General features: G+C 39.1%; 1 protein-coding gene and 1 long non-coding RNA gene across 2 annotated transcripts; one reads left to right on the forward strand and one right to left on the reverse strand.

The window, feature by feature from the left end:
- The first annotated feature begins 2,856 nt into the window (after window positions 1-2,856).
- On the forward strand, window positions 2,857-16,223 carry LOC109932836. The gene is made up of 3 exons (XR_007263729.1): window positions 2,857-3,279; window positions 11,003-11,190; window positions 15,999-16,223. It is a non-coding gene; the product is annotated as an uncharacterized LOC109932836 (long non-coding RNA).
- Window positions 16,224-20,202: 3,979 nt separating this feature from the next.
- Window positions 20,203-25,611, reverse strand: ccne1 (cyclin E1). The gene is made up of 8 exons (XM_048605571.1): window positions 25,452-25,611; window positions 25,203-25,338; window positions 23,794-23,940; window positions 23,620-23,715; window positions 23,266-23,400; window positions 21,503-21,614; window positions 21,269-21,426; window positions 20,203-20,641 (listed from the first exon to the last, which is right to left on the reverse strand). Exons 1-8 carry the CDS (start codon window positions 25,586-25,588, stop codon window positions 20,498-20,500), a joined length of 1,065 nt encoding a protein of 354 aa, XP_048461528.1. The 5' UTR covers window positions 25,589-25,611; the 3' UTR covers window positions 20,203-20,497.
- Between the last annotated feature and the right edge of the window lie 1,034 nt (window positions 25,612-26,645).

The raw sequence follows: 26,645 nt of genomic DNA on the forward strand, positions 1-26,645 counted from the left end.
CATGGATAGGGTAAATAGGCAAGATCTTTTCACTGGGGCAGGAGAGTTTAAGGTGAGAGGGGAAAGATATAAAAGGGACCTAGTGGGCAACATTTTCACGCAGAGGGTGGTGCATGTATGGAATGAGCTGCCAGAGGAAGTGGTGGAGGCTCTTACGATTACAACATTTAAAAGACATCTGGATGGATATATGAATAGGAAAGATTTAAAGTGATATGGGTCAAATGCTGATAGGATATCTGGTTGGCATGGACAAGTTGGATCACAGGGTCTGTTTCCGTGCTGTATATCTCTATGACTCTATATCATTGTTATTATGTGAGACAGCTCCTCGAATTGAAAGATTTGACAATCATCTCTTGACAAAAGAATACTTTCAAGCAGCCCCTACCGACGTAATTTTACATATTCAACCTGTTATTCAAGATTATGATCGGTGTCTGATCTTTGGTTTTAATCTAATGGTTGACAAGCTCTGATGTCAGAGCTGTGCCAAGTTATTGGAAAAGGATAAGTTAATTTTTGAAGGGAGACCAATAGGATTTCTCCCTGCGTACATTATGACTTGGAACATGTGTTTTCTTGGCAATTCTAATTTCAATTGCTTCCTTTGGAAAAGTGTGGATATTAAAAATTATTGTATGTGTATGCTCAATTGTAATATATTCGGAGCTAACTTTAAAGCGAGTGAACTTTAAGAATTTTAAACAGCAAAAGCAGAAGTTGCTGGAAAAGCTCAGCAGGTCTCCCAAACACCAGAGAACCGATAATCATAGAATCCCTACAGTGTGGAAGCAGGCCATTCAGTCTATCAAGTCCACACCACCCCTCTGAAGAGCATCTCATCCGCAACCCTACCCTATCCTTGTAACCCTGCATTTTCCCATGGCCAATCCGCCTAGCCACACATCTAACACTGTGGGCAATTTAGCATGACCAATCCACTTTTTTTTTCCTTTATTCATTCATGGGATGAGGGCATCGCTGGTTCAGGCAGCGTTTATTACCTGTTCCTAATTGCTCAGAGGGTTGCTGTGGGTCTGGAGTCTCATGTAGGCCAGACCAGGTAAGGAAGGCAGTTTCCTTCCCTAAAGGGCATTAGTGAATCAGCTTGGTTTTTCCTGACAATCGGCAATTCACTGTCATCATCAGATTCTTGATTCCAGATATTTATTGAATTCAAATTCCACCATCTGCCATGGCTATATTCGAACCCGGGTCCCCAGAACACCTGCCCCCATACCGCCTCCCTCACCCCCATACCTCCTCCCTCACCCCCATCCCAGGCCCCAAGAAGACTTTCCACATTAAGCAGATGTTCACCTGCACATCTGCCAATGTGGTATACTGCATCCGCTGTACCCGGTGTGGCTTCCTCTACATCGGGGAAACCAAGCGGAGGCTCGGGGACCGCTTTGCAGAACACCTATGCTCGGTTCGCAATAAACAACTGCACCTCCCAGTCGCGAACCATTTCAACTCCCCCTCCCATTCCTCAGACGACATGTCCATCCTGGGCCTCCTGCAGTGCCACAACGATGCCACCCGAAGGTTGCAGGAACAGCAACTCATATTCCGCTTGGGAACCCTGCAGCCCAATGGTATCAATGTGGATTTCACAAGTTTCAAAATCTCCCCTCCCCCTACCGCATCCCAAAACCAGTCCAGCTCGTCCCTGCCTCCCTAACCTGTTCTTCCTCCCACCTATCCCCTCCTCCCACCTCAAGCCGCACCCCCATTTCCTACCTACTAACCTCATCCCGCCCCCTTGGCCTGTCTGTCCTCCCTGGACTGTTCTATCTCCTCCCCACCTCCCCACCTCCCCACCTACACTCACCTTCACTGGCCCCATCCCCGCCTCTTCGACCTGTTTGTTTCCTCTCCTCTATCCATCTTCTATCCGCCTCCCACTCTCTCCCTATTTATTTCAGAACCCCCTTCCTCATGAAGGGTCTAGGCCCGAAACGTCAGCCTCTCTGCTCCTATGATGCTGCTTGGCCTGCTGTGTTCATCCAGCCCTGCACCTTGTTGTCTCGGATTCACCTGTATCTGCAGTTCCTACTGTCTCTGATTCAATTTTATCCCCAGAACATTATCTGGGTCTCTGGATTAACAGCTAGCGATAATACCACTAGGCCATCACCTGCACATTTTTGGACCGTGGGAGGAAACCAGAGCACCTGGAGGAAAACCACGCAGACAAAGGGAGAATGTGCAAACTCCACACAGACAGTCGCCGGAGAGTGGAATCGAACCTGGGTCCCTGGTGCTATGAGGCAGCAGGTGCTAACCACTGAGCCCCCGTGCGGCCTACTTACACCATTTATAATAACAGGACAATGCAGGGATTCACCACAAGCACTGAAAAAGGATCAGAGATAGTAGGAACTGCAGATGCTGGAGAATCCGAGACAACAAGGTGCAGGGCTGGATGAACACAGCAGGCCAAGCAGTATCATAGGAGCAGAAAGGCTGACGTTTCGGGCCTATGTTTGGCCAAAATGAAAACAGAAATTGCTGGAAAAGCTCAGCAGGTCTGGCAGCAACTGTGGAAAGAAATCAGAGTTACGTTTCTATTCGAGTGATCCTTGCTCGAAACTGATGGTGCTCAGAAATGATTTTGAATGAGTGTGAGGAGTGACGGAATATCTCGAAGATGCCGCCACCACGCACCTGTCACTAGTGGTATTTTCAGCTGTCAGACACCCTGTTTGTTTACCTTCCGAGTCGTATGGCTTTTCTGAACATTGGCGGCGAAAAGTTACGTTCTCCACAGTCGCAGGCCCGTGTCACGTGTGGAGCTACGGCTCCGCCCCCTTGTGAAATGTCACATGGTGTCATGTATCGTGTAGCAGTCCCGCCCCCAGTGTCACGTGCCAGGTCTCCGACGCGCCCCCGTGTCACGTGCTGTGATCCGGACCGTCCCGAAGCAAGATGGCGCGGGGTGGGGGTTTTTGTTGAGACCGATCGGCTTCGTCGCGAAAAAGAAAGTTGAGCTTCGAGGGCTAATAATGCGAGTGTGAAATGTTTTCCGCTCCGGCAGTGTGGATGACAAGACCTGCTCTCTCTATGCGGAGTGAGGAGTTGTGCAGCCGTAGTTATCACATACATAAACATTTATTTAGGACACCCAGTTCCTGAGTGTTTGTCAAACACACGCTCGGCCTCCGGCTCAGGAGGAAATGGCAGACTCGCAGCATCGGCCTTGTGCCGCCGCCGGCAAACCGCCCCAGTTCCAGCCAGTTGACTCTCTCACGGCTCCGAGAAGAGCATGGAAAGGTAAAGGCCGTAAATAAGCGGCGGCGGCCATTGTGTTAAAATCAGGCGGAAGGACGAGGAGAAGGAGCTTCGGCTGCAGCGGGTTTATTTTCGGGCACTGGCCTGTGGGCCCAGGTTTTGGTTTGGAAGGGCCCGTCCTGTTTTGGCTAAAATGTCACCGCCCCCTCTGCCCAGATCGGCTGTAACCTTGTTTACTGGTGGCTCAGACAGAACCCCGCTGCCCGGTAGAGCGGAATCTGGGCTGGGTTGTGATTCAGATCGACCTCTTGTTGTTTGCACTGATTGGTCCGACTCAGTTAGAAATCTCCCGTCAGCAAAGTGGGAGCGTTCTTATACGGGAGAAAAGTATCTGAGCATTTTCTAAATTTGCGAAAAGGTTTGCGTCGCAAAGAGTCGCGGTGAATATAAACGCGAAATTACCAAAAAGCATCCTGAAGTGTCTTGACCCATGATTTAAAACCTGTGCATTTGCCGTTTAAGGGCAGTCATTTTCTTGACGTGGAGTTAAAGCTATAATTTCGAAGTTGGTGTTCCTGAAAGATCCGAGGATGGCAAACACTTTTCCAACATCAGCATACTCGCTTATAATGAGGAAGGGGCACTGGACCCGAAACGTTAATTCTGATTTATTTCTTCACAGACGCTGCCAGACCTGCTAAGCTTTTCCAACAACTTTGTTTTTGTTACTCGCTTATAGATCAGATGAGGTGTATCTCGGAAATAATGAGTTAGTCTATTTGTATCTGTATGATCACGTTCTAAGGGCCAGCATTTGGTGCTGCAAAATGATTACGTTTAGCAGGATTTTGTAGCTATCAACAAAGCAGCAGTAGTTGCTGATATGAAATTTATGTACAAACATTTTTATAATTCTGGTTTCACTTTTCTTGATGTTTGGCATGTCTCATTTCAGAAGGGCCTGTTTCCACTCTGTAGGGATTCTATGAAGCGTTAGTCAAAGCAGCAAACCAGGAGTTATCATGCCACTGACTTTTAATAATTTTTTTAAATAAAAAGTTGGGATATAGAAATGAAATGTATACTAAAAACTTTCTTAATGATATGAGGTTGCTTTTAGAATGGAAGCTTGTGATATTCAGCAAAAAATAAAGTTATACTGCTGTAAAGTTGTACTTGCATAAAGTGGGTTTGCAGAGGTGGGTTGGGTCTAAGTGGGATGCTCTTCAGAGGATGGGTGTGGACTTGATGGGCCAAATGGCCTGCTTCCACACTGTAGGGATTCTGTGATTCTAAAGAGGCTCCATATGAGCAATTGCGGACAAAGTAAACTTTTAAAAAAAGTGTTGTCTCAAATCAATAAGGTGTCACTTTTTCAGAATTTTTTTGCAGAAACTCTAAACATGTTATCTGGCATCAGAGGTGTTCCTCCCTCAGAATGCAATCCAGTCAAATGCACTGAACTGAAGAAATGTAAAATTGCCAACAGTAATTCCTGGATTTCTGCATTCTGTGCATTTACGGATTTCAGACATTGCTTATAGTTTTGGATGAATGATGACTGTAATTACCAAGTTTCACTGCCATTGCTATTGCAGAAGGACAAAACTAAAGGTTCTTCACTTAAATGCATGTAACATTCGAAACAAAACCGATGAGCTGATAACACCAATGGACATATGTGTGATCTGATCTAATGGCCATCAGAGGCATGAATGAAAAGTAGACTGGGAACTGAATATTGAAGGTTTTGTGCTGTTTAGGAAAGAGAGGAAGCTAGGAAAAGGTGACTGTGTTAGTCATTGGAATTAGCGCAACAGGGAGGGATGTCAGTACAGGGAATCCGGATGTTGAAGTGGTTTGGGTAGAGATGAGAAATGATAAAGACATGAAGTAAGTTGCATGAATGGTATGTCTTTTTTTGAAAAAAAAAGCTGCCCTAACAGTAACCACATGGTAGAGTGGAATATAAAGCAAAAAATAATAGGAGCTTGTGAAAAAGGTAGGGTGCTCCTGGGGGGGTTATAATCTATTGCAGAACCTGGAACAATTAGATGGGCAAAAGTAGCCACTGTAGAATAAAAGCAGAACGTTCTGGAGAAACTCAACTAGACTCTTCTGTAATGGAATTTTATTCTTAACGTTAACTGTTTCTCTCTCCATAGATGCTGCCAGACCTGGGTTTCTCTAGAATTTTCTGTTTTTATTTCAGATTTCCAGCTTCATCAGTAGTTTACTTTTATTTGAATTTAATGTTTCTAGGATAGAGAACAGCACCTTCTGGAGTCAACAAAAGAACTGTCTGGACCAGACCTGGCATTGTGCAACAATGTGCATTGGTCTTCCAGTGGAACATAAAGTTGACATCCCGGATATAATTGTAAATCAGCAAATGGAAATGAAGGAGGAACTTTGGAAAATTAGTTGTCAGGGAAATGGTACTGGAAGTTGTTGGAGCTACAGACTAACAAGTCTCCAGGTCCTCATGGACTTCATTCTAGGGTCTTAGAAGAAATAGTGAAGTTAAATAGTGAAATAGCTGATGCATTATTTTTAATTTTCCAGAGTTCCTCAGATTTCAAGTAAAATAAAAGCACATGGCATCACTGGTAACACAATGAAAGGGCTGCAAGATTGCCTACCTAACAGGAAACAGAAAGTAGCCAGAAAGGGTCATCAAGATGTTACAAGTGTTGTACCACTGGGATCAGTGCTCGGGCCTTAGCCTTTTATAATTTGTACAAATAACTTTGATGAAAGGAACTGAAGGTTTGGTTGCTAAACTTGCTGATGTCACAAAAATATGTAGCAAAGTAAGTTGTAGAGAGGATGTAAGAAGACCACTAAGAGATACAGACATGTTAATTGAAAGGGTAAAGATCTCGTAAATGCAGTATAATGTAGGAAAATGTGAAATTTCTATTTTAGGAACAATAGAAAGGCATGTGTAATGTGAATGGTGAGAGCTGTAAGATACAGCGGGAATGGTGCGTCCTAGCACATAAGTTGCAAAAGATTACTATGGAGGTATAACCTATTGGAAATGTTGATTTTTTTTTAAAAAAAATTCTATTGAGGGGACCAGAATGCAAAAGGAGGGAAGTTATTCTTCAGTTATACAGTGTGTTCTTGGAACCACCCCGTGGTACTGTGAATAGTATTGGTTGTCTTAGTTTAAGGAAGGATGTAAATGCATTAAAAGCAGTTCAAAGAAGGTTTACTTGTCTAATATCTGGAATGGGTGGGTTGCCTGAGGAGAAGTTGGACAAGCTGCTATTATTTCCTGTAATTTAGAAGAGCCAGAGAAAGATGAAAGATCTTGACAGATTGGTTGTGGAAAGGATGCATCGTCCTCGGGATAATTCTAGAACTAGGGTTACTGTTTCAAAATAATGGCTTGCTTGTTTAAGACAGAGCAGAATTTTCTTTGTCCAAGAGGAAAGGGTAGATGGGAATGTAGAGGATTCAGATCAGCATGATTATATCAAATGGTGAAACAGGCTTGAAGCAAGGAGTGGCCTATTCCTCCTAATTCCCATGCTCACTTGCACATAAAGTTTGCACTAATGAGATGTCAACCTGAATGAAGCTTTTTATTACATTGTCACTCAATTTGTACCTGTGTCCTACTGTTTCCATTTTGTTTTGTTTACACAAAGCATTGAATGATGTACCCTGACTTAAAACATCAGTCTTTAAGCCAGTATCATTGTTATGAAAAATACTGTCAGGCTTCTCTGCATGTGTTCTATAGGAGATACAAAGAGAAAAGTGTTGTGTAGATGCTAACTTGTTCATTGTGTCCAGGGATTTGCAGGTTAAGTGGATTAGCCATGGGAAATGCAGAGTTACAGGGAGAGGTTGGGGAGTGGGTCTGGGTAGGATGCTCTTCAGAGTGGACACAATGGGTCAATGTGGACTTGATGGGCTAAATGGCCTGCATCCACACTGTAGAAATTCTATGACTAGCCATTTCTGTATGACTGGTTAAAACAATAGTATTCCATTTGCACTTGATTAGGTTTCAGGGAAAAGCAGTCCCTGTCAACCTTATTATACTTGTTCCTTGTTTTTGCGTATGAGATTTGGCATAGGCTTGACAGAGGAGAAGTTGTTTCCCCTACCTGGACAGTCTAGAATTGGAAGACCTAACAAAAGCCCAATGTTAATCACTGAATCACAATTGTTATTGTGCAGAATTAGGCTTTTCATGCTTGTACTAACTCTGAAAATGAGCAAGTTATCTAGTACTATTTTCTTGCCTTTTCCCCATAATTCTTGTTGCTTTTTTTGGCTTGGAAATTATTTCCAACTTGCACTTTTCCATATTTACTTAACTGTAATTTGATGTATGAATATCTGCTGACTGGACCTGAATAGCCATTAGTCAAACCTCCCTACTTGAACCGTGAAAATAGACATTTTAACTAAACTGTCAGAGGTGAATTGTTATTAACTAGCTAAATTGCTGTTTTTGTATTTTTAAAAATGTTCTGTACAATTTATTATTTTTAACATTTCTGGCACTATTTTGATGTGTTACTGCTTATCTTCGTCCATACTTATATCAAATATTTGGCGTTTAATGTGCAATTTTTTTTGCAGTTCTGCATATTCATCAACATCATGGTTTTGTGGAAAGCATTAACTACTGGTGAATTATGAGGAATATTGTACACTACTGATCTTGTCTTCAAAATCTGTTTATGAATTTTCTCTTGTATAATACAGTAGTTTTTTAAAATAATTCGAAAGGATTGGGATAATACATTTAAGATGGGAATCCCTAATACAGTGTATTAGTAAAAGTAGATTGGTTAATGAACACATGGTAGGGACTAACATGGCATTTTGAATCTTGATGAGGTGCTGCGAGGATATCTGCAGATAATTACAATATCTATTAATGGTTTAGATAAAGATACCAAAACTCGTACTTCCCAGTTTTTTGTCGATCCAAAGCTAGGTGGAGATAATCTGCTCTGAGACAAACTGGGGTGCAAAGGAATATGAATGGGAACTATGAGTGGATAGCAAAGTGGTGTGATAAAATGTGGAGAAAGGTTATCACTTTGGGGGAAAACCTTTTTTAATGGTAATTTTTTAAATGATATTCTGATAGATTTGGTAATTAATTTACAAGCAACATAGAAAGTTCACATGTAGCTGGGAGATGATGGTATGTTGGTAATGTCACTGGACTAGTAATCGATTGTTGTACAAACAGATCTGGTTCAGTAACATCCATTAGGGAAGGAAATCTGCAATCCATAGCCAGTCTGGCCTACATATCATTCTAGACCCATTGCAATGTGGTTGACTTTTAACTGTCCTCTGAAATGGCCCGACAAACCAAGGTCAATTAGGGAGGTCAATAAATTCTGACCTTGACATTAATGCCTATATCTCATCAAAGAGTAAAACAAAATATAGCAAGCAATTATGAAGGTAAAAGGCATGTTGGAAAGGGGCTGGAGTACAAGTGCATTTTTTTCTGGTGAGGTCACATCTAAAGTATTGTGCACAGTTTTAATGTCCTAATCCAAGAAAGCACATATTTGCTTTAGGAACAGTACAACAAAGGCTCACTGGATTTATTCCTGAAATGAATTCTGTCGTGTGAGATTGATATCCAGAGGATAAACTCTTCTGGAATTTAGAAGAATGAACGGTGATCTCTTCAAAGCTTACAAGATTTGGTATAGGCTTGGGAAGGTAGAAGTTGAGAAGTTGTTATCCTCACCTGGAGAGTCTGGAATTGGAAGACACAGCAAAGGCCCAATGTTTAATCACTAAATCGCAGAATTGTTATGGTGCGGAAGGAGGCTTTTCATGCTTGTACTAACCCTTAAAATGGGAAAGTCATCTAGTACTAATTTCTTGCCTTTTCCCCATAATTCTGCACACTTGTTCCTTTTTAGTAAGCTATGTAATTTCCTTTTGAATGCCTCAACTAAATGTGCCTTCCCCACACTCTCAGGTAATTCATTCCAGACCTTAATTACACTGTGCAAAAAAGTTATTCCTCATTTCACTTCTGTTTTAACTAATTGCTGTAAACCTGTGTGCTGTCATTTTTGATCCTTTCATGAATGAGAACATTTTCTCCCTATTTATTCTGCCCTGACCCCTTGTGGTTTAATTGAATGTTTGAATTAAATCTCCCCTCAGCCTCCTCTTCAAGGAATACAATCCCAACTTGTCCAATATACTTCCATCTCTGAAATACATCATCCCTAGAACCATTATTTTTAACCTCTTCTGCACTCCAGTGCTTTTGTATTCTTGCTAAAGTGTGGTCACCAGAACTTGATACACTACCTCAACTGAAGAGAGTGCCCTTAACGTCAAGTGTACTGGTGAGAATCCTTTGCAAAAATACATTGTGAGAGTGAATGGAACTCAATGGAAAAACTATTCAACAAGTGGAGTAATTTCTGACACCAAGGAAGATGATTGGGATTGTTGGAGGCTGTTCGTTGAAGCCCTAAGAACATCACTGTAGAGATTCTTTAGGGAACCATATTTAGCTTTACCACCGCCAGTTGCATCCATAATAACCTTTCTTTTCTGATAAGATCAGGGGTGGGGCAGTTTTCTGAAGCGTCCAGTTGTTTTCAAAATGGTTCTGATAATTAACCACATCAATCCCCTTGATGACAAGTCCTGAATAACATCCAAGTGACACAATTGGTAGGCAGTGACCATTTCAAACCCAAATCCTCTGATTGTTAGAACCATTGTCAAGTCCCCAACCAACAACATTCTGTAAGGAGTACTCAAGCAGCTGTATCAATGCCTTGGTAAAGCAGGAGCAATTTGTACTTAATGGCAAACCCCTTCATTTAAGTTTACGCAAATGCAGTCGAGACGATAGGCTGATGGTTACTCACACAGCATCATTTGTGACCTTTACCACCAAGAAGGACAAGAACAAAGCATTGTCTCACATAATTTGTATCCAATCCTAATCTGGACATATCATTATTTTGTTATTTGGTTTTTGTTTAAAAACTAAACTGTCATAAGGTCAGCCAAGGATTTATCGTAATTTCACTTTATTCCAAGGTATCTAATAAATGTTTACATGGCCTACATGTAAGATTGAGAGAGCTTGTAGCTTCTGTGCACACACTAGATTTGGATATTTAATGGTATGCAAGAGGAACCTAGAGCGTTGAGCTTCCCTTCGTATGGGAAAGTGCCGCAAGTCTTAATTTTGCAATCAAGTTTGGTAACTTCCAGCATGATTTAATTCAAATTCTAATGTTTTGGAATTACCTACTGTGTTAATGCAGCAGAGATTTTAATTTTACATTGGAATATAATTCATTACCAAATACCCCGCAAGGCACTTCTGCGATCAATTTTTCTCTTGAAGCAGATTTTTTTTTTTCCTATGACTTGTACTTAACTATTAGTATTGATTTGCTGATTCCAGAAATACTCCTCAATGTAGTTATCATTTAGATACAATTTACAGTTATTACATGCAATGGCATGTTATGATTTTAGTTAATAAGGCTAAAATGTGTTTTAAGTTTGACTTGCAATCATTATGAACATGATAGCTCACTAGTTTTTAGTGAAATTTTACGAAAATATATTATGGTAAAATCCAGATAGGGCATTTAATATAATATCATGTGGTATGATTTTTGAATTACTTTTCATGTTGAGGTGTGATAGATAAGACACTAGAAAACTAAGTTGGTTGCTTCCTTAGCTAGAATATACTAATGCTGTCTGTATAATTTATTCACAGTGGCCAAAGATGAATAATCTAGGGCATGGCTTTCATAAGTGGGTAATGAGCTCTGAGGCCATGGAGCACTGACTGAGTGAAGAGCTGCAAGACCGCTTTAAATGCCCTTTTTTTTTTTTAAAACTGTGGGCATGGCCTAAATGACTCAACCTCAAGACCAAGCTTCTGCAGAAGTTTTTTTTTAAATGGTAAGTATTGCATGTTTTTTTTTAAATTAAATCTCCTTGGAATTCACCTATGCTCTTAAGTGTCTGCATTCCCCTCCCGCCAGCACCCCACTATCATGGTCTACCTCCTTATGCCCCCCCACTGCCGCCACCACCGTCTTCTCTTTCTCTGGCAGTTCTCATTAAGGAGTCTCAACAATTTTTCAATCTTCTAATGAGGTCCCAGTAGAAAATGGGGAACACTGATCTTGGGTGCAAAGACAATGACTAAAACTTTTGCTAACTGGTTCCCCAGCCAAACTAATTGCATTATGTAGTAATCCTTTCTAATTGTGGACACCCCATTGTGTACTTTAAACTAGAAAACCATGGCTCATTTTGCAGCAGATCATTGAAACTAATGTGTAACACTTGCATGGTTTTACAGAAGTTCAGTTGTGCATAGTTCGGGTCACGAATACTGACTAAAAGAATGGCAAGATATAAAATAACAAATCAAAAGCAACGTTGAACATAACTTAGCAGGCAACTTCCAAATGGTAGAAATGGTAGCCTTTATTAATGTCTTAAAATGATAATCCCACATATAGTGCATTCTCCATGGGATTACAGTCACCAGAAAAACTCTGAATGAAATATACTTACCAGTTAGTTCCCTTCTCTCTGGTCTTTTAGAAATTCTCAATACATATTTTGTTCCTCACTGTTGGAAGTCATTCATCACTATCCCTGTTCCGACAGAACTTTAGCAGTTATGCTGACTGATTACCAACCAGTTGCTTTAGTATTGATAGTTATGCAGTGTCTTGAATGATTGTGTTGAAGTGCCTTTAATCCTCTTGTTCCGCATGTTTAGTTACAGTTTCCCTGTCAACCTCATAAGTTAATGGATGATGCTGTTCTGATTTTAGTCCATCTGACTCAGCAGGATATAGATAGGTTAGACAACTTACACCGTTATTGATTTCTCTTCTGCTTTTAATGTTGTAAAAGGAAACACTTGATATTAATCCTACCATCCTACTTTGGATCAGAGAGTTCCTTCACAATACAATCCAACAGGTGTTGAGTCTTGGGATTTACTCAGAAAATTTGTTTACAAGCACTGGATCTCAAGAAGGGCTTTCAACTGTCACTATTTACATTTTATCCTGTGTACAAATGATTGATTATCTGAGTACTTGAAGTATGTGGATATGCATTTGTAGGTGTCATCGGGAATAAAAAGTAAACGTAGGTGAAGTTTTTAAAATAATGCAATATTGATTCATTGAAATGAAAGAACTAGTTTTAGATTTTAGGAAAACCCAGTTAATATTGCTCCTGTGAAAATCCATGTTAGTTAATTAGTTAACTACTGTAACCCAGGTGTCAACCATGGATGATAGATTGAATTGGATGCACACATGTATACAGGAAGAGACATACATATTATGTCAGAAAATACTTCCATATAACTTTTGTTGAGAATGCTGTCCATTTCAGAAGCTACACTGCTGTCTTAGGAAAGCAGGCTCTTTAAAGCTATGTGACTACTAAAGCAGACAAAGTGCATTTGATGAGCTGATCTTCCTTGTTGAATCAACTTTAGTCAAAACTCTTGGAAAGAAGAGTGTCACAAATAATAGGAATCAACTCTTGCCTCAGTAACACTATGTGAGTTCAGGGTAAAAGCTGCTATCCTTCAGATGCAGGACAAATTGTCTTTTGAAGTCACTTGTACCCTTCATAAGATTTTTTAACAGGAGCTGATGTTCACAGCATGGACTGACTGGCAAATGATTCTAATGACACAGTTTTAATACATACTTGTATGTTAGATTTCTGTGACTGGTTAATTTTTTTCTCTATTGTTACTTATTTATGTAAATTTTTAACAAACTAATAACAAGAAATTGATTTCTGTGTGGAATTTTCTGTTGAAACTACAAGTGGAAGAGCGAGTGTGTTTCAAGGAAACAGTCCATCGTCACTCCCTGCTTCCATTGGGTTCATGCTTCTCCCCTTCATCAAGTCATAAAATCAAGTGATTGTTGAAAAGTACATGCACCAATTTTTTGGAGAATTTCTTAAGCAGACTACCAGCAGTAAGACCCACTGCAGTGATTTTTTTTTTCTGTATAACCTTGCGAGGGCAAATTTTCAGGAGTCTTGTGATTGTCCTGGGGTGTGTCTTTCTGACCAGAGACTATCCTCTGTCCTGCATTTTGCCTGTCACTTGCAGAGAAATTGTAGCTGCCTTTTTTTGCTGATCATATCGGCTGCAGCCTTTTGTCTGTGAGATGTCGTTCTGTTTGTAAAAACTTGAGAGACTAAAACTCTGACCAGTTAGCCCTCCTGATCCTTCCATTCTTTTTCAATGTGGAAACTTCGCACTTTGCTTGTAAGTCTCCACCTGTTCTTTCTCAGTACTACTATCCCTGACCCCCAAACTGTCAGACAGAATTTGAAGCAGATCACATCATCTTGTTCCTCACTTTTATCTTAAATTAAAGAGACAGCCACAAACATTATCATCTTATAAAACATCACATTTGTACCATTCTACCATGTTGTAAAATTGTTTTCTGTCTAATTCGAGATTAATTTATGGACAATTGAGAAAGAGATTGGAATGTCGAAAGTTCTTAAAAATTTGAGTTTCTAGTTTGGACTTGCCTACCTTGAGGAAAAGACCGTGGCTATCCATGCCCCTCATGATTTTATAAACTTCTATAAGGTCACCCCTCTGTCTCCACTCCAGGAAAAATAGCCTCAACCTCTCTCTACAGCTCAAAACCTCCAACCCTGGCAACATCTTTGTAAATCTTTTCTGAAGTTTCACAGTATCTTTCCTTTAGCAAGGAGACCAGAATTGAACGCACGGTCCCAAAAGTGGCCTAACCAATGTCTTGTACAGCAGCAACGTGACTTCCCAACTCCTACACTCGGTGCACTGACCAATTAGAGGCAAAGGTACCAAATGCCGCCTTCACTACCCCGTCTACCTGTGTTCTCATGCAAGCTGCTTTTGCCCTTCTCAGTAGTGGATGTTGTGGATTTGGAAGCTGCTACAGAAATTCAGCTTCTCTGCTTCATGTGATTCTTGAAGAGCAAAAATTCAATTCCACAGTAAGGTTTTTAGTTTGTCTTGATTCTTTCAGTTGTGAAAAGAACAAGACAAATTGCCCACTGACACTGGATATCTAGCCTTCAACTTATTAATCCTGGGATGAGGCACTGAACAGTTGCTATATCAAATATGGAGTTGCATCTTTAGCGGAGTTGTGTGGGGGATAGGGTGAAGGGAAAAAATTTTGTTGCTAAAGTAGATTTTAAAATGACTGTTACTATTAATTGCCCTGTATGTTTTCTCCCCAGCCAATTTCATCTTAGTAAACTGCATTTACCCACAAAAAGAATAATAAATTTGAATGTACTTAATTTTAATGACAATTTATTTCATCCTCTTGTGATGTTTGATTTAAATAATTTAATCCAAGTGACTTCAAAATGATTGAGTAAAACGTAAGCAATATATTTATCTCTTCATTCTATTTGGTCACATATAGTTGATGGTTTGGTGACTTGGAATATCAATGCATTGAATTGTGGGATGCGTGTGTGTGTGCGCCCCCAACTCTGTACTTAATTCCCATTCTGCTCTATTGAGTGGAAGGAATACTATTGATTCACAAGCTGAAGGAAACTGTGGTGGCAATTTGGAAGTAGGTTATTTGCTTGTTCCTCTGTAGGCCAAAGGCAGGTATAGAGAACTAGAAGGCAAAATAGCCTCAAAGATCAAAATAAATTTAAAAGTCAAATCCTGAAAAATATCAAACACTCATGCCTAATCAACGAATGCATCTCTGTTTATTTTAAGTTTAGGGATCTTACTCATTCCTCTGCCTTTAAAATTGCTAAAGCATTTAATATTTTGAAGGAGAAAGTTAACTCGTAAATCTGTTAATTTTAGCTATACCAATACTTTCAAAAGTCAGAATTTGCTTTTTGTTTTTCATTATGTTGCCCTCTCAGCAACATTTCAGGTATGTCAAAATCAACAGTGCCAGATGAAATCATACACTGAAGATCTAAACTTGCACCTATTGTTCTTCCTATATTTTAATTCAATTAAATCTTCCATTCGGGGAAGAACGAGTGAAATAAGGATATCATGTTTTTTCCTGATCTCAAGATGTCCTAAAATGCTATACATTAGTTCTGTTTTTGAAGTCTTGTAACTGTAGGATAGACAGGAACTAAATTGTGTATGGCAAAGCCTTACAAACACAATTGAAATAAATGATCTAGGTGCTAGTTGAAGAATAAGTGCTGGCCAGGACATTGGGCATACTACTCTGTTCTTCACATGTTTTTTTCCCTATCCCTAACAGCATCTATACATTTATTTTATCTTATTTTCTGTTAGAACGTACCCATGCAAATTAATTAAATACGCACTGTATAAAAATATCAGTGCACAGAAGCACAACATATAAATTGCCAATGCGTACATATTCTGCTGTTGTTTCATTGAGCTCATTCTTTCATAAGCCTCTACAATTTTTTGACAAAATCCAAAATACAACTTAATTTTTCAATCAATCAACAGGCAACTGAGTACAAAATAGAATTCATATCAGAAAAAGCCATTTAACGCTCAACCATTTTTTTGCCAACCACTTTCTTTCCTCTTAATAGGAAGAGGTATTGCTATACCAACATAACTGTATTTAAACTGTAGATCAGAATAATTGTAAACACTGAACAAGATATAGGTAAGATTTATGTTTGGACTGTTGCTCAAATTTGAATGTTTGTCAATTTTTATTTTCTTTTGCCTGCAGACCACTTTATAGAGGAAAATCAATAGTAATGGACTTGGATACCAAAAGAGAAACTCTGCCATTTAGTGCCCTATTTATGTTTGCTGCCAACAACAATTTGTTTTTACAGATGGGAAGCAAAACTGTTTCACAAGGTGACGTATGCTCTGTGCCTCCAGACCTTTTTGCATTATTGCATTGGCTCTGGTAGAGAACTGTAAAATAAACAGATTAGACTGAACAAAAGAGAAGTTTGTATTGGATGCTTTGCTTTTGCTTTAAAGCTTACCCCTTCTTACTCCTGCTCCAAATCTCAAACTCTCTGGGTTGGTGCAGGTAGTCAGCTTGCAGCAATTCACTGTAGCTAAATTGGCATAGCCAGCACCTGTTGCTGCCACCTCTGTACGTATTAACAGAACAAAAGCCCATTGAAGGACCAACAGCTGTTACGTTGGTTCTAAACCAAGCAAGGGGCCAAGTTTAGGGTTTCTGTGTATGGTGCAAATGATTCTAAGAATTAGAATAATGTAAGTGACATATGTGTTCTATTGTAATAGAAGTAGAGAAGCTGGCATTGCTGTTCTTTGTATTATTAAGGGAATTCAGTTTTGGTTTGGTTCAGTGTGAGTGCAAAATTGGAGTATAGAGAGAGTTGTATAAAAGGTGATGATAATGTTATAATTACGGTCTTTGTACTGTTACCAACCTTGGAGCTTGTGAATTGAGTTTTAACTTCTATAAAATCAGTTAATTTTGCTTTAGCAAGTTCAAAGCATAAAGTATTTAACATTTGTAGATTTTAGCCAGGTCTTCTGAACTGTTAGGACCTATTGAAATAATTATGGAGGATGTTTAGCTTTTCTTACCATTTATAATGCAAGTTTCATGGCTTAAGGTAAAAAGTTTAACTTGTATTTTTGTAAGCATTTCAAATGGCAAATGGTACAACAGTAATTCCTACTAATTTCATGTTTACTATTTCATCATGATACAAAAGTTACAAAAGACTTCTGTTTCAAGGTGGGTTTGAGAGGTCATAAGGATCACAAAATCATAACCTTGTGTTTTTAAATCTAACAACAGTTGAATAATGCCATAAAATAGAGGAATGTGGATTTCTGTGTTCAATTTGGAAATCTTGTTTAACTGACTGTTGATGGTAAACATCCTACATGTCTCTGCAAAAAACTGTTGAGATTATGATGTTCCAGTTCAGGAAAAGCGTCAATTTTACTCATTATGGGTAACTTACTAATAACTACTTTTGTACATTTCTTAATAGAAGGAAACAAGAATGGATAATAAAGATATATTGGAGCACAAAAGCAGAGCAGGTTATAATTGAATAGATTTTCAACCCCCCCCTAATTTTTATACCCTTCGCCACCACTACTTTCACTTCTTTATATGATTCAAAATAGTGTTTAATGTGTCTAGCGTATGTCTTTCAACAATACTAGTCCACTTCATTGCCTGTAATATTTTTTATAAATCTCAACTGCTGGTTATAAAATCCAGCATTTAAGAAACAGAAATGAAACCTGTAAGTCAAAAATAGGTGATGAGGAAGGACAATTAATGCAATCACTGATTTTTCAGAGTACTGTGATAGTTATGATTTTGGGCTAAATTAAAATTGGAGTTTTGGTATGGAATTCTAAACAGTGAAACTGGTGTTACTGTATTATTTGATTTGTATGTGACACACAGGATCCCTGAGCTGCTGCTGCTACTTATGCATGTGCAGTTTACACTGTTCATTGAACAGAACCAGATTGAGCAAGTGTAGATGTGGTACTTCCACTAGTTATCCCCACATTATATTCAGTTTGATTTTCTTCCATCCCAATTTTTTCCTTCGCTAAAGTACCATTCCATCTTCATTATCCAACAATTTGTTTTACATTGAGAAATTTTCATTAAACAAAGGTAGGAAGAGCAATAAAAACAGACTCAATTTATGTGGTGTGCCTGATTAAACATTCCAGCATAAAATTTAAATATACTGCTGTAATGAGTTTCTGCATTTTTGAATGCAGGTGTGCAGTACATAATTTGAACACAAATTTATGCAACATCTCTATGGATGCAACATAATGGTTCTCACTAATTGTATGTGCCCTTGGAAGCTGCCTAAAATAATTGATTAATTTACAGTTGTAAAGAAAACAAGCCCTGAAACAGCTGCGACTACAGAATGTATGATGTATGCAAGTTCTGATTTTTTTTTTCCCCCAGATTTCCAATGACCATGGGAAAGGCTACCCCAAGTATTACAAACTGTGGCTGAAATGAGTGCAGTGTAGAAATCTATTATGCACTTATTTATAAAACTGCCTCTCTTGGTTTTATTGAGAACACATCTGCTTATATTTAAATTCTGTACCCATTTAAATTGGGCTGAGCTTTTAATCAAACTGTTACAGTCCAAAATTCTTACCTTTAACCCATTAATGTTTTTACATGAAAACATGTTGGTGTGGTTAAATACACTATTTCATAGCCTCTATTTCTGTCATTATCCAGAGTGCTCTGGATTTGTCCACTATGCCTTTCCAGATACCAGAATGTATGAAACCAAACTGACCACTCTAAATACAGCCGCTTCTTCAGACAGTTGGCTGATTCCATTGAATCTGGGACAGATCAATACTGTAAAAAAGAAAAAAATCAGAAGGTCTGGCAGCATCTGTGGAGAGAAATCAGAGTTAATGTTTTGGGTCCAGTGACTCCTTTTCAGAACTGTAATCCTTCCCCTTAAACTTTCCTTCCCATCTTGGATCCAGAAACATGTAATACCTATGCTTGCTTTCTTTGTGCTTGCTTGTGTCTGATCAGATCAACCCAGATCTTTTGGTGGAATAGGCAATTTGACAGTTCCACAGAACTCTCCCTGAAAGGTTTGAATTCAGACAGTTTACTCATACTTACCTGAATAAAGTTACAGGGAATATTAAGTCAGAAGTCCTTGTATAGCCCCTGGATAATTTAAACTGACCCCTTACTTTGCTGCAACCCCCACACCAAAAATCCAACATACATACTCACCTCATTCTCTGTTATCCTATCCACAAACCTCATCCACTCACTGGATGTTTGAATCTACTTTATAACAACTAGTGGTTTTAAAAGTCTTGAGTTAGTCCTCTTAACAGGTCTCAGGCTGATGCCTATAAGAGTTGGGACAGAAGTAATGGGGAGCAGACCAGTTCAGAATTTCAGCTTGATCAAAAAAAAACTAGAAACAGCTAGATTCTGCCAAACAGCTGTATCTAATAGGTACTTCTGAGGAGACTCGATCAATGGCTTCAGGGATGCCAAAACTTCCAGCTGTTGTCTTCCTAACAACTAGGAAAAAAGTGTCCTAGACAAATGTCAGTGGAAAGGGAGAGATGGGGCATTAGCCTGGTACAGCTGGGTGTGTGGAACAAATCACATTTTCAGGTGATGCCAAGTGGTAGTATTTAATGGTGAAATAGGGAGGCCGAGGCTAGATTGGGGAAGGAAGTAAATGTGATTGTGATTGTGATACTTGAATGGGTAACAATGGAACCATCCAGTTTGAAGGTTTTGTGCACTTAAAAGGCTGTGGTCTGGTTCTGTAAGAATATTGTAAACACAAAGTCATTAATGACATCCTTCATCTCTGGATAGTTAAGGGGGCACACTTAAGATGACTGTCATCAGCATTTGTGTAAAAGTGACCACATATAGGATCACTGTCAGCCAAAAGAGGATCAATGGGAGATTTTGTTGAGAAAGGACAAATTACTACTCGAGATGGAAGATTGTGGCTATTCTTAAAGTCTGTAGAAAGCAAAATGCATCAGAGTTGCAATGTATGAGATTAGTGTCCAAGTGATTGGCAGAAAAGAGATGAGAAGAGAATAGAATAGTACTAGAGAGGAACACTTTATTAAAATCAAAATTAAAGTCAGCTAACTTTATAAAGAAGCAGGGACTTTTCTGGAAGTGGTAGCATTCCTTCTACTGAGGAAGGAAGTCCAAGTTCAAGTCCCACCTGCCCTATAGCTATGAAATATTTTCAAACAACCTGTTTGGATGTTATTATAGAAGTGAATTGAGTGACAAAAGAATGTAGCTGCGAAAGTCATCTATTCTGACAGTACCTTTATTTAAAATAAACAGCAGCTTTAAGTACATAAAACAATTTCTCAAACAATTTTTTCTCCCCCTTTTTTTTTTCCCCCCCCCCCCCCCCAGAGCCATCCTCCCTAGCAGCAATTAGGATAACTTGGAAAGCACCCTTTATTTGGTTGGAGTTCTTGGCAAAAGTCCACCAGTTTAAAAAGGTCAGTATTAAAGAGCCAAGTTATAGAGAGTTCTAACATCCAGAATTAAGAGTTGCAGGCATCAAAGAATGCAATTAGAATTCTACAGCCATCTTCTGCCTTCAACAGTAGGCATGAGAATCAAATCCACTTAACTTTCATTCATTATGTTAAAGCATTTTCTTAAATTCAGACTTCTAGGTGTAAGAAATTCACCCATAATCTGTTTCAGGATTGCAAATGTTTGAGATCTTCACGTGAGCCCACAATGTTGTTTTTCTTACTGCTCTGTGGAGGAGTTAAAATTCCAGAAGGTACAGGTGAACATCTACTCTGTTCCAATAGTAGTGCCTGCTTTGTGTGAGCTTTATCCTAGGAAGAAGAAATGAAGCAAAACATTAGTCTGTTCGGGTTACTTGGAGCATGTGAGCAATGAATTTTCCAGAGAGAGCCTTGCACTTTCACAGACTTAAGTCAATGGCATTGCTAACTTGTACTGTTTCAATAAGTTAACTGCCCAACATTTAGATATTACATAATCAAATCACTTGTCTAGTACAGTCAACATTGAAGGGGAAAAAACCACCTCTAAACAACAGCAGCAAGATAATTAAATGACGCAGAAAGATAAACATTGTTCTGTATAGAAAAATATCTTGCTCCTCAAAAGAATTATGCAATATTAAAGCTGTTGGTCTCATGCTCACCACCTTTGACAGTGTACTGTCCAGTACTGCAAAAATGTATCAGTTTGGAGTGGGGGATGAACCCTAAGTCTTCTGGCTCAGTGGCCATTTGAGACTCCTGGGGACTTTGTCTCAACTACAACTGAACCTTTTTAATAGGGACTTTGAAAAGTTGTATCCAATTTCCACTAAACAGGATAAATAAATTGACAATAATTACTATCCTTAACTTGTGCATGAAGAAATATTTAAAAAAGGAAGCAGCCAAGGTTTGTTAATAATTTTGCATATGACTATGAAAAAATAATCTTACCAGTAATGATAAGCTGTTAGAATGTGTCTGTATGTTGTGCAAGTCTTCTGGACAGACACCTTTCAAATTTTTGAGTTTTATACTTCCCAGTTCTCTCAAGGCCATAGCAAATGGAACCATCCATTTCACACATCCTTCTATTTCACTCCATTCAAATCCTAAGCATTAAACAGGTTATTAATTGCAGTTATATATAGCAATTAAAGTTTGTATTTTGTTTGAACATCATCCTACCTGAGACTTTGTGAACTAATTCACAAGAAGAAAAGTGATACAAAGCTGAAGCTGCCGTGACACCATATGTGAACTCCAAACATTTGAAATCCAAGATACAGAGATCCAATAGCTGCAGATAAGAGTAGAAGGGCTGTTAATGTTGCAGGGTTGGCTTATAATTTAAACAGAATAGGTTGATCATCCTAGAGAAGCAAATAGATTACTGTTCCGCAGCTGAAAACATGTTGCTCAAATAAGTGGGATTTGATAAACAAAAGAAGGAGAGAAAAACTGGGGTGGAACTGGCATTGAGCCCAGAATTTCATACAGAACCTTAATCTTTGGTCTGTAGAGGAACTGGAAAGATGCACACTACATACGTGCCCATAGTTGACACCTTTTGTTAAAAATTGAAAAGTGTCTGATGCGCACTTCACGCCATTTAAGCTTTTACACTGTTGGTTTTTGATCGATCTTGTGTAGTCTAAGAGGCTGTTTATTCCTGCACCCGGGTGTCTGCCATTGACTGGATTTTACAGGCAAAATGCAGAATTTGATGCGGAGGTGGTAGGTGGTGTTGCTTAATGCATTCAGTATTGTGTTCATGTAAGCTAAGGAGCAAATATTTTTGTTCCATGCTTTAGCCTAACTTACGACAAAAAAAATTGTAAGGTAATGGTACAGAGTTGGGTCGGGACTATAATACCTTCATTTCCTTTCCCCAATTCCCACACATCAGGCCTTATCGCATGGATCGTTACCATAACCACCCCATTGCCAACTACTAATGGGACCAAATAGCAATGTTGAAAGGCTCAGGCTGACCTTGACTCATTCCTTTGTCTGCCCAACTGTTTCTCTAGATTTACCCCCACCTATTGTTTACTTCTCCACCCTCAGCATATAACCAACTTTTTTTCCAAGCTATAAATCAATTCTTAAGTGTCAATGGACCCAAGACATTAGCGCTGCTTTCTCTCCACAGATGCTGCCAGGCCTACTGAGTTTTTCAGCAGTTTGTTTCAGATTTCTAGCATCTGCAGATCTTTGGTTAGTGTGTCTGGATTGTAATAAGTCAGTTTGTGGACAGCTAGACTCAAACATCTACACAATAGATGTCTTTTTTGAATTTCTGGCTCAGCTGGAGGTAGTGAGACTGGAAATGTTCTAACAGGAAAGGAATGTCTAGAACAAGTACTTGATCAGATTGTAGTTTAAGACATTGCAAGGAAGATACCTTATGCAGTAGGTACATGTGCTTGATGTCTCCAAGGATAAAGACTTGGAGAGACAAAAAATGCAAACTTTGTTCACTAGAGACAAGAAAGCAACTTATTTTTGTTGTCAGGGATTTAATAACTAGAGGATGAACAGTCTTTTGTATGTTACTATCCTTACCATTGCAAGGCAAATGGGTATCACAAACCAGCTTAGTGTGAGGAGGGGCCCAGCCTGCAGTGGTTAAGAAAGAATCAGTTTTCATTTCTTGAGCAGTAGCATGATAAATTATTACCTTGGATGGGAGTAAGGTAGCACCAATATGTCAGGCCAGGTTGTTGTTTTTGTGCTTGAACTCACTTTTGGTTGCAATCAGTTACAGGAAAAAAATGTCTCAAAAGTAGCTACCTCTGCTTGTTTTAGTCCAATTCTAGAAATACCACCATTCATCGCTAGATTAAAATTGAAACTGGTTACATTATCACACGTGGTTCAAGCTGGTGGATACAGCAATGTTTGAAAAGAACAAAATAGCTAAATACAACAAGATGTCTGAAATTTACCTCCATTACTTGAACAAACATTTCTTGTGGGTACTGTGGTATTAATATTTCATACATTTCCTGCAAATATGCAACTTGCATGTAGATGTTAAGCCAAGACACAATTGTTATCGGGCACAGATTCCACTGGAGAGCCTAGAACAATTTGAACACAGATTAATCATCTGACAATTGAGCCCAGTTAGTTTCCAGTCTGTTACTAGAAAGTGTCCGCAGTCAGAGGAGGCTACTTTCTTTCTATTTTAAGCAAGCCTCATTCTAGTTCTTGACCCATCCACACATTTTACTTTAAGCCTATAAGAGAATAAGTTTATAAAACCAAGTAGAATGTTAACATTTCCATTTATGAAGTACCTTCAGAACAACAAGTTCCATGTTAAGGATTTCTTCTTCTGTGCAAGCTCCATCAGTAACATAGGCAAACTGGTGCAGCTTTGGTGGGTAGATTTCCTACAAAAAGCCACCATTAAGTGCACTGAAACTACATTTGAAATAGTGCAAGATTTCAGCATATAGTTATCCCCTTACCTCTAGCTTTGCAGCAATAAATAAAGCTGAAATACCAATAAGCTGTAATCGAGTCTTCACAACATTTTGTTGTGTTGCCATAAACCTATCGAAAAAGTCCTGGGCTAAATAAAGTGTCTCTCTGTGTAGCTTGTAGACTTCGCACACCTTTAAATAGGAAAATAGTCAATTTTAAAACAGGTCAGAAAACTCAATTTGTCTAAAACAATTTTTCTTTCAACTGTTGAAAGTAGAGAAGCATTCCTACAAAATAAAACGTGATCTTTAACAGGTCTAGTCTCAATTTCACTTCAAAACCATGAAAACCTTGCTGTTTCTCAAGCAACAGCAGTAGCTTGGCCAATAATATTTAACTAGAAAGTACAAAATACTGGAACTTGAGCAGTCAGAATTCAAATACCTATACATTAAAGTACTGTATTAAACTATAATCAGACCCCCTTAAAGTAAAAACAGGATTAGACAGTAAAGGGCTTATCAGTCAGTAACATTAAGAGGATGAAAGAGCAATATTATACCATCATTACCTCTACTGTTTTCGGACTTTTAATTTTAATTGAACTTTAATTTAGATAATTGAGGGGTGTTGCTTTTTGGAAAGGCAAATACACTTAATGGAGGGAATGTTGCTGAACAATGATCTTGGGGTAGAAGTTCATAGTCCCTTGAAAGTGGAGTCACAGTTAGGCAGGATAGTGAAGGTGTTTGGTACGCTTGCCTTTGTTGGTCAGTGCTTTGGGTATAAGGAATTGGGAGGTCATGTTTTGGCTGTACAGGATGTTGGTTAGGCCACTTTTGGAATATAGCATTTAGTTCTGGTCTTCCTGCTACAGGAAAGATGTTCAACTTGGAAGGATTCAGAAAAGACTTAAAAGGTTGCTGGGACAGAAAGCTTTGAGCTATAGCGAGAGGCCATCAGTAAGCTTCTGACCAGATAACCTGCTTTGGTGATGTTGGTCAAGATATAAATTATTATTCTTTAAACCCATGCTTTTCAAACAATATCATGACACCTTATTCCCAAGGTAATAGTTTAACTTGGTGCACCACTCAGCCAGATAATGTGCACTTGCTTTGAATGGGCTTGAAAGGAGGCAATTTTCCCTTTCAAAATTATCTCAAAAGTAATTAAGAATACCCTAGTTTTAATTCAATTCTAGAAATACCATCATTCATCATTAAACTTGGAACTGGTTACATTAATACAAGCAGTTCAAGCTGGAGATCCAGCAGTTTTCAGAGCAATTGGAGACAATAAGTGGGACCTTGTCCTTATCCCAAAAGAGGATTTTTTAAATTTGAAGAGTACCTTTCAGGGAGTATTTCCAATATTGGTTTAAAATTTAAAAAAAAACATTATCCACACAGCAAAAGTTTGAGTAAGTGAATACTTGTTACAAAGTCCTTACCTCCATTAACCAATCAAGAAGAATAGCTCTCATCTTAGGTTGCAAGAGTGGATGCTTTTGGAAAACATCTTTGTCTCTCAAGTAAGCCTGCTCCTTCTTCAGAAGGATATTCCATACTTCATCATGATTTCCCCAGCTATTCGTATTTAAGAAAATAATGTCACCATAATTGACCTATGCAAAGCTCTCCTTTTTTGCATTATGAAATATAGCTAAGGCAGTGGAAGTTTAATGTATGAATATACTTACCACAATGCTGGTAATGGTGAAGCTCTAGTTGGAGTGGCTAAAACATTTTTGAACCTGTACTGCACACTAGTAGAATTTGATGTACCCATGTCATCTAGACTTGTGCATGATGTTGAATGTAGTCTGTATGGACTCATACAGTTGGCTACAGTAGTCCAGCAATCCTGCAATTAGTCAATTTTGCAAACAAATTAATCATTAGAATGGTTGTCAATTTTCAGACTGAATTCCGCTTAACAGTGGCAAAAAACAGATCCATCTTTAGTCCAAAAGTCTGTTGAACTGGCTAATCCCTCTCAATTAACATTCCATGCTGCCATTCCAATACTGTCACTTTTTACCCCAATTCACAAGAATCACTTGAGGTTAGCTGGTAATGTTAGAACCATGTTTGAGTGTCTTTCATTAAAGCTAGGGAAGGGGATCAGAAGAAACTCAACTTGGCAGAATTACTCCGATTCACCTAGAACTGAGAGGTGTAGCGGGATCATTGCCCGCATTCTCCACTCTTTGGGGCGGCACAGAGACTTAGTAGTTAGCACTGCTGCCTCAGTGCCAGGGACCCAGGTTCAATTCCAGCCTCAGGGGTCTGTCTGTGTGGAGTTTGCAAATTCTCCCTGTCTGCATGGGTTTCCTCCCACAGTCCAAAGATGTGCAGGGTCGGTGGATTGGCCATAGTAAATTGCTCATAGTGCCCAGGGATGTTTAGGTTATGTGTGTTAGACATGGGAAATGCAGGGTTGGGGGAATGGGTCTGAGTGGGATGCTCTTCAGAGGGGCAGATTGGACCTGTTGGGCCAAATGGCATGTTTCCACACTGTAGAGATGCTATAGGATGCTCAGTGGTAGGACAGGGCCTGTGGCAACCCAAACTTAGGCTGTTCTGGTAAAGGGACAGTGTGAACGTCATTGTACAAAAGCATCCATAAATGTTTTGGGAAATTTAGTAAGAACAAACTTAAGGCGCTGTATCTTGATGCTCAAAGCATTCAGAATAAGAGACAAGCTGATGAGCAAATAGAGGTAAATGAATATATCTCAGCCATTAAAGAAACATGGCTGCAAGGACATCAAAATTGGGAATTTAACATTCGGGAATATTTGACCTTTTGGAATGGAAAATGGGTATTAATTTAAGACTGAGATGAGGAATTTCCTCTGGATTGAGGGCTGAGTCCTTGTATACATTTACAG

The sequence above is a fragment of the Rhincodon typus genome, chromosome 15 (genome assembly GCF_021869965.1).
Source record: "Rhincodon typus isolate 14 chromosome 15, sRhiTyp1.1, whole genome shotgun sequence".
Lineage (NCBI taxonomy): Eukaryota > Metazoa > Chordata > Chondrichthyes > Orectolobiformes > Rhincodontidae > Rhincodon > Rhincodon typus.

Excerpts from the sequence above, each read along its gene's own strand:
- ccne1 (XM_048605571.1), bottom strand. The coding sequence starts at position 25,588 with ATGAGTCCATACAGACTACATTCAACATCATGCACAAGTCTAGATGAC. Across the intron at positions 23,941-25,202 it reads TTCTTGATTGGTTAATGGAG|GTGTGCGAAGTCTACAAGCT; the intron begins GTAAGGACTTTG and ends TCCTATTTAAAG. Across the intron at positions 21,615-23,265 it reads TGTTTGTTCAAGTAATGGAG|CTATTGGATCTCTGTATCTT; the intron begins GTAAATTTCAGA and ends TCTTATCTGCAG.